Below are 8546 nucleotides of genomic sequence, written 5' to 3'. Positions count from 1 at the left end.
TGGAGATATGGGGGGGATACTTGAAATAACATAGAACAAAGTAAGTGTTAGTATGAGAATGAAAATAGAAAGGACCCCCCCACTTCCATTTTCTTATATTTGTTTACAGGGCATGAACATATACTAGTGGCAACCTCAAAGGAAAACCAGCTAGCTTGGCTTATAGCGTTCAGTGATGGGAAATCTTTATTTAGCTAAGAGTCCAGGAGCAAAGGAGTCTGTGAGATTAATTCACAGCAAGACCAGGCTTTGCAGAGAAAGGTAACATCAGCAAGCTAAGAAGAGATGAATAAAGTAGAAGGAGCTCTGGGATTAAGCTCTGTTCAGAATCGTGACACCGTGGCCCCCTCAAAGCACAGATAATCTGGACTCATTGACTATAAAGAAACAATGAAGAACTAAGAGCACTGCCCAGCAGTCAAGGTGCCTGGGTTTGAATTCTGGCTTCACCTCTTAACTCGTTGCGTGATCTGGGCTAAGTTACTTTTCCTCTCTTGGCCTCCATCTCCTCATCTGTAAAAGTAGGGATAATCATAGGATTGCTATGAGATAAAGTACTCAGTCCAGTATCTGGAACGTAGTATATGTTTATTAAATGTTAGAAATTATTAAACTAGATGTGATTGAGAAAGTGCCACTGAAATGAGATATATAGATCAGTAGTGAATGCCTAACTTGGAGTAGGTGTTATGAAAAGAGCACTTTATCTCAAGGAATTCGAAGTTAATTGGGATTCCACAATGTATGAGGTAATGTGACTGATATTTAAAAAAAATTATACAGTTAAATGAATGTTACGCAATGCCCTTAAAACAGTGAGAAGACTATTTTTCTCTGCCCTTCCCATGCCATTTTCAAAATAATATTAGATATGAACAATTGATATTTTCTAAACTTTATGTAAAATGTCAAAAAATACTTAGAACACTGCTGTTTTTACTGATCTATAACATACACTTTTATGTTTACTATACAAACACAGCCTCTAGCCACCATTTCAAACCAGACTGAGATCCCCTAAACATCTTCTATACAGAAATTTTCATATACATAACTTCAGAAATCATGCTTGGCATAAAGCAAGATACATATAATGTGAATAAATGCGGAATTGTGAAGTTGGACAGGGTTGGTCAAGAAACCTTTCTTAGAAGAAATTAACTTGAATGAGATTTTGGAGAAAAATCTTGGTATAAATTGGTGGAGAAAAGAGAAGTGGATACTTTAGATTTAACTCAGGCAAAGTAATAATCTAGAAGTTGCTTGGTGAACATGGAGGCAGATCAGAAACAGATGGATTATCCTTGGGGATATTTCACAGAGACCATGAAGAGTCCTATGTCCTTTTGCTGTGTGCATAATTCAAAATAAACAGAATCTAGAAATTCTAGTACCACTGGTAACTCTTACTGAAATTTCTAGACTGTGTGGGTTTTCAGGAAAGGGGCTGACTTTTAACAATACCAAAGAAAATTTTCTATATTTTTTGTCACTTTCTCCAGCATTGCTGTTTCCCCTCTTTCTCTCTAGCCTTTGGCCCTTCTCATAAGGATGGAAACACTACTGTTTGGTGTCTGGGCCCTGCTGGCTTTCATCCCTTGCCCAGGTGAGGCTATTTGGGAAAGTTTCTTTAGCCAGTATCTGCCTTGGTACCAGTGGCTGGGCAATGAGGAAGAGGATAGGAAGTCCTGAGTGGGGTGACACTTTAGTATTCACACATCTGGACCCTTGGGAGAGATTCCTATTTCTTGGATCACTAGGACACAGAATCTATGTGTGTCTGGCTGTATTGGGATAACCCAAATTAAGGGACAGGGTAATAGACCATCAGGGAGAACTCTCCTTAAGAAATATGCCTTCTCTGCTTGGCTCCCTGCTGCACAGGACTGCCCTATTTTTCTGATTTTGATACTATTTTAACTTCTTTGTTGCCACCCTCTGTCATGAATAAGATTTTGATAGGACAGGGCCCATAGCTCAGTTGTGAGGAGTTCCCCGAATGACGAGAAAGGAACTGGAGCCTTAGTGGGTAACATCGCTTCAAGAGTATGTATTCACAGAGGGGTCTGGTATTTGGGAGATGAAGTAGATGGTAGACTTCGAGTAGCTAAAGGGGACTTATAGGGAAGCTTTCATGAGACTTTGCCTCTCACCTACATCACACATCTAAAATTTACCTGAGAGATATGTCTCTCTCACTGCACCTGAGAAGGTTTCCCTAATGGACTAAACTCTTAAGCATCCCCAAACATCTGCACCAAAGCAAAATGGAACAGTCTCACTTTGAGGAGGGTGGAAAGTTCCATGGGAAATGAGTGACCTTGAGAGTCACCTTTAGATTAGAGGTTCTCATAATTTAGTGTGCATAAGGGTCACCAGGAGTGCTTGTTTTGTTCGTTAGCGTATTTCCAGGTCCCACCTTCACAAGTTCTTAATCATTCAGTTTGAGGTGGAGCTAGAATTTGCAGTTTTACAAGCATTCCGGGTGACTCTGGGGAAGGTAATCCTTAGGCCATAATTTGAGAGAAACACTGCTTTGAGGTATAAGTAAGTAACAAAGCTCTTTATCTTAGGGGTCGATGAACCCCATGAGGGCCCTCAGCAGCCAATCCTGGGAGCTTCCAAGATTTCTGGAAGTTTAGGAAGAGAATGGTTTCCTGGGCATAATTTTTAGCAACTCCGTAGTTTCCATGGTGACACTAAAGGAGAAATCAGACCCCAGGAAAGATGATGAGTAGAGGGAATGGTGGTGGAATCAGGGTTTTAACTTGTTCACGAAGGGTCTTTTTCTCGCCTAGTCCCCTGTTCATTCAGGATAGGTTTCCTATTCTCTAACTTGTAACTAGATAAGCAGGCTCTGTGTTTTGTTTGGGTCTTGTGGTTCTTACCAGAGTTTTGGCATATGTGGTTGATCATTTCAGGAGCCACAGAAGAGCTATTTGAGGTTTCCGTTTGGCCAGATCAGGCCCTGGTAAAGTTTGGAGAGTCCTTAATGGTCAACTGTAGTACTACCTGTCCAGACCCAGGACCCAGTGGAATTGAGACTTTCTTAAATAAAACCCAGGTGGGCAAAGGGCCTCAGTGGAAGGAGTTTCTCCTGGAGGATGTCACAGAGGATTCTATTCTGCAGTGTTTCTTCTCCTGCGCAGGGATCCAGAAGGACACAAGCCTTGACATCACCATGTATCGTGAGTGGGGCTGAGGGCTGGCGGGGAGGAGAAGAATGCGGGAACGTGACTATCTCTTATTGAGGGAAAAATTAGAGATTTCTTCTAGGGGAGAGAATTAGGGCCCTTAATAAAGATATCTGTCATACTGTAGGAATTCAAGAGCCAATTTCATTTCCCTTTGGAGTAGGCTTTTAAATTAGGAACATACCATAGAGAAAATCCAGACATCTGTGCTTGAGTATGTTCACACACAGGTGGCATATGCTAATAACACTAACTTATAAATGATTAAAAAATGTGTACAATTAATGCTGAATTATTTGCCACAAATTCTTAGAATAAATAGCAACCGGAAAAAGGAGGGTCTTTGTGGGCTGGGGCAGCTGGCGAAGTCTTCGTGGAAGAGGAGGTGCCTGGGCTTCACTCCTGCAGAATGGTTAGGATTTGAAGTGATGGGGATAGGCGGGGAGGGTCTTTCGGGTGGGCACATGGCATCGGCAGGGATATGGCTTTAAGAATAAGTGTGATCCCTGTGAGGCAAGAGTGTGGTTAACTAGGATGTAGTTTTGTGTGATGCTGAGGTGCTCCTCAGAAGCTGCTCATGCCTCGAAGCACCTCTGGTAAGAGAAAATCTCTCTAGAATGGCAGCAACAATTAAAGCACAGACCTCCCTCAGCAGTCTCATTTCTTGGCTATGGATTTCGCCACCTTCGATGGGCAGAAGAGTCAGAAGACTAACTTGTCCCATCTAGGGCAGGGGTGGCAGAAAGCTGACACTGTTGATCAGATGGTTTAAGGGTAGCAGTCAGTCACCTCCTATCACAGGCTTCCTGTCCTATACCATTTCTTTTGGAAGGGGTGAGTAACCTTCTCTCATCAAACCTACTTTTTGTCTTAAAGAGCCACCAGAGCAGGTGATCCTGGAGCTGCAGCCTGCATGGGTGGCCGTGGATGAAGTCTTTACACTGAAGTGCCATGTGCCTAGTGTAGCACCACTGGAGAACCTCGCCCTCACCCTTCTCCAGGGTAACCAAGAACTACATAGAAAGAACTTTACGAACTTGGCTGTGGCCTCCCAAAGAGCTGAGGTCACCGTCAGTGTCAAAGCTCAAAGGGAGAATGACAGGTGCAATTTCTCCTGCCGTGCAGAACTGGACTTGAGTTCGCATGGTGGCGAGCTCTTTCACTCTAGCTCAGCCATCAGGGTTCTCCGGAGTTTTGGTGAGTCAGAGCTCGGGTGTGGGAGGAACCCTAAGGCTCATTCTCCCCATCATACCTTTGGGACTAAGTCCCCACAGAGTTCAGGTGTGAGCGTAATTGAGCTCCACCTCTTCTCGGGCTTTAAACACCCTGGAGGACAGAGAGCCTTTTTGCCCCATTCCCTTCCTACGTTGTCAGGTACTACATGACAAGATTTATCATGGCTTTTCTCCTTTCTTTTTTCTCATTTCTTGACAGAATTCTCTGAGCACCCCCAAGTCTGGGTCTCCCCACTTCTGGAGGTTGGGATGGCAGAGACTGTGAGCTGTGAGGTGGCTAGAGTGTTCCCAGCCAAAGAGGTCACATTCCGCCTGTTCCTGGGAGACCAGGAGCTGAGCCCCTTCTTCTCCTGGGAAGAAGACACAGCATGGGCCAATGCCACTGTTCGGGCCATGGAAACCGGTGATCAGGAGCTGTCCTGCCTTATATCTCTGGGTCCAATGGAACAGAAAACAAGAGAGCCGGTACATGTGTATAGTAAGTTACCGGCCCCTTCCCTTCCCCATGAGGGTTCTCTGCCATTGAAAACTTCCTTGGTAAAGCCTTCGTGATTTGACTGCAAATACCCCTGCTAACTTTTGTGGGGTTTGCTCTCCAGTGAACATCAGTCTTCATCTTTCTCTGATGAGTTCAGGCAGGTTGGAGACACACATTGAGACAGTATTTCTCCCCAGCCTTCGCCTCATTTCCTTAGGCCATCCTACTTGGATCCTTGAACTTGTTTCTGGGAACAGTTGCTTGAGGCTAGGAGGAAATCTGCAAGATGAAAAAGACATGTTGCTATTCTTGCTGCAGGGACCTAGCCAAATGTGGGCACACTGCATTTGTTGTAGAAGTTCTCAAATTCCCAGAATGCCTCGTTGCTCCTGCCATTCAGCACAGAAGCAGTTGTGGTAGCCACAGTCTTTCCTCTGTTGTCTGCCCACCCAAGGGATACCACCAGCAGCAAGAGGACAGAATGGCTGCCAGTTTTGAGATACACGTTTGGTTCTCTTTTTCCTTTTCTTATAGGCTTCCCTCCACCAATCCTGGAGATAGAAGAATTATACCCACTGGCAGGGACAGACGTTAATGTGACCTGCACAGGGCATGTGTTAACATCACCCAGCCCTACTCTTCGGCTTCAGGGAGCCCCAGACCTCCCTGCCCCTGGGGAGCCTGCCTGGCTTTTACTTACCACCAGAGAGGAAGATGATGGCCGAAATTTCTCCTGTGAGGCCTCTTTGGAGGTTCAGGGTCAGCGATTGATTAAAACCACTACGATCCAGCTCCATGTCTTATGTGAGTATAGGTCTGATCCTTCTGGTCAAAAATAGGAGTGTTAGTCTCCCATTTCCTGCAGCTTCATTGTTAGAGTTGCCATATTTTTCTCATTAAAATAAAATCAAAGGAAAAAAATAAAACTAAAGCACTCCAAGCTTACCTTACCCCCAACAAAGTGAGTGGGGAGAAACTTGAGGGGAAACGGGCACAGAGAAGAGAAAGTGGTTAAAGTGATCGGGCATTAGTCGAGGGCCCATGGCTGAGAACATGGGAAGTGACAGTTGGAGTTTATGCTGAGGAAATAAATTTCCACATACAAATTTGTATTTTGAAAAGTAGAAAAGTCCTCATCTCTGGATTCGCTACTACCCATGGTCTCACTCACTGAGAAGCAAAGGTGGAAAGCAGTGGCCCCGAGGCCACCATTGGCAGAGCAGTCTTGTTCATTTAGTCAGAATCTGTTAAACGCCCTATGCTGCACCTCAGACCCTTGTCCCTAGGAAATGGAGGAAACAAGTGGACCAAAGCAGGGCACTGATGGGCCTCTTCTTGGGATAGAGAGTTGTGACAGCATTTGGGTTAGAGGAGGGAGAGGCGAACATGCCTGTGAGGAGGGAATGTGCACACTGAGCTCTGTTCCTTCAGGAACTCTTTTTTTTTTTTCCAGATAAACCACGGTTGGAGGAATCTGGTTGCCCTAGCAACCAGAAATGGGTGGAAGGGATGGAACAGATGCTTGCCTGCATCCCAAAGGGAAACCCAACTCCATCGTTGGTGTGTACCTGGAATGGAATGACCTTTGACCTTGAAGTGCCACAGAAGGCAACCCAGAACCACACTGGAACCTACTGCTGCATGGCCACTAACCGGCTGGGCTCTGTCAGCAAAGACATTGCTGTCGTTGTTCAAGGTGACAGTAACTCCCCTGCCGCCAGGCCCAAAATAGGGTTCGGGATTCTTATCCAGACATGGAAAGAAGAAAGTTTTCAGTGGGCTGGGGGTGGTGAGATGAGAAGTGGGCTTGGTGGGCTGGGGTGTGATTCTCTTGCTCTGGAACCCTCCCAATTCTATCTTCTGTGCTTGGGCAGGACTGGATGAAGGAAACAGCTCCACCATCTTCATCATCATTACTGTTGCCCTTGGTGTGGGTGTAATCATCATAGCGCTGTATTTGAACTATCGGCCCTGCAAGATAGAGAGGAGGAAATTCTCCTGTAGGCAGAAAGAGAAGAACAAAGAGGAAGAAAGCCAGTTTGCTGTTCAACAAGCAGAAAAATGTAATGCACATAATTGTTAAGTAGAAACAGCTATTTGGTTGAAGCGACCTCTGCTACTGTGATTTCCTAAGGGAGGGAATGGGGTAGAGGAGAAAAGAAGAGACATTATCCTTTGCCCTGTGCAGTCGCATAAAACAAGTGTTTCAGGCCCCCATGTCCCTTCATGTCCCTTGCATCCAGTCCATCCACAAGTTGTACTCCCCCGAGTTCACTCTAGTCACTAGGAATTTCAGAACTAGTGAGAAGGCCTCTTGCTCCTTGCTGTAGGCTTAATCGGTCCACTCTTAGATTCACAAAAGAAAATCCCACCCTTGCCTCATCATCCCTGTTACCACTGCCCTTTGCTCCCTAACATCAGACCGAAGCGATAGAAATATCTCAGAAATGCAACTCATTTCTCATGGTTTCCTCATGACTAAGTGGGAACCAGTTTCTTTGTCCAGAGACAGGACTTTGAAGGGAGTGAGTATCAAACAAAGGGATAGGAATAGGAACCCCATTCCTGTCTACATGTTCCCCTGCTCCCCTAACCCAGGAGTCTGGAATACAGGCTCCCAGACCCAGCATGACGACAATGTTAAGGGACAGTGGCTGGCCATACTTCACCTCACTAACCATCAGTTGTGGTTCTTGGAGGAGGATAATAAGAAATTCCACACTGAGTTAGAAAAGCAGCTTACCTAGCCCAGTGTTCTGCCTCTGGCGTGGAAGTTAGTGTTCTTCCGTGAAATTGGCTTTGTAGGTTAAGGGATCCAAACATCTCTGAACTCTTTTTCATAATCCATTATAGAGTAATCATCTGTGAGTTCACATTTGACATATTAATTTTTTTTTTTACCTGTGCAGGTCTTAGGGTAGAGTTCCAATGTCCATTCTCCCATTTCATAAAGAAATATGTATTCTCATATGTCTGCAAACTATTTTCTTTAAGCTTCGGGAGGATCCCTCCTGTGACAATCTTTCCCACATTGTATGATTGAGCTTCCTTCTCTGTTCTTTGGAAAGAGAAGACATAAGGAGTCATAAAACCAGAACTTTTCTCCCAAATTGGACACATATGGGTCACTAAAATGTTGGATATGGTGAAAATAAAAGCAATTTTACAATTTCTCAAAGTATTTCTCTTGTCATTGTTGAAAGCTTCGATTAAGCCACGTGGTTGCACTTTGAGTATAATATCTAAGAAAAGAATGTCAAGTTGGTAGCATCAACAACCAGCCTAGGTGGTGCATTAGTTCATGGCAGCAGCCTGTTTGACCAGCCCTCAAAACTAAAGTCTAGACTTCCAGATAGAGGTCCACAGCCTTCCAAACTGTAGACACTAGCTTCAAAGAACATGGCATCAAGCACTGAAGTGAAAAAAATTCTCTCATTTCTCCTTGAGTCTGGGTTATGGATTAGGTATAAAAATAACCCTTTGGTTTCAACACACGCAAGGCAGTGGGGATACGGTGGTGAACAGAACGCTGCCCCTGCTTTCTGCAAGCTTACAGTCTATGAGAGAAGCTAGAGCAAGTCAACAGGAAATTACAATTGTACTTTAACCCCTCTGACTGACTGGGAAAGCACAAATCTG

At 44.7% G+C, this 8546-nt stretch overlaps 1 protein-coding gene across 1 annotated transcript in view; it reads left to right on the top strand.

Annotated features, from left to right (window-relative positions):
- Positions 1-8085, top strand: part of LOC105297722 (intercellular adhesion molecule 5) — a 9386-nt gene extending 1301 nt beyond the window's left edge. Inside the window, exons 2-8 of the mRNA XM_011368529.2 lie at positions 1531-1606; positions 2922-3188; positions 4071-4391; positions 4629-4907; positions 5442-5711; positions 6361-6603; positions 6782-8085. Of these exons, the coding sequence (XP_011366831.1) occupies positions 1552-1606; positions 2922-3188; positions 4071-4391; positions 4629-4907; positions 5442-5711; positions 6361-6603; positions 6782-6990 (1644 nt within the window). The 5' untranslated portion in view covers positions 1531-1551 and the 3' untranslated portion in view covers positions 6991-8085. The remainder of the gene's footprint in view (positions 1-1530; positions 1607-2921; positions 3189-4070; positions 4392-4628; positions 4908-5441; positions 5712-6360; positions 6604-6781) is intronic.
- Positions 8086-8546: the final 461 nt, after the last annotated feature.

This window comes from Pteropus vampyrus, unplaced genomic scaffold (assembly GCF_000151845.1).
Source record: "Pteropus vampyrus isolate Shadow unplaced genomic scaffold, Pvam_2.0 Scaffold143, whole genome shotgun sequence".
Lineage (NCBI taxonomy): Eukaryota > Metazoa > Chordata > Mammalia > Chiroptera > Pteropodidae > Pteropus > Pteropus vampyrus.
This window is presented reverse-complemented; position numbering and strand designations above follow the sequence as displayed.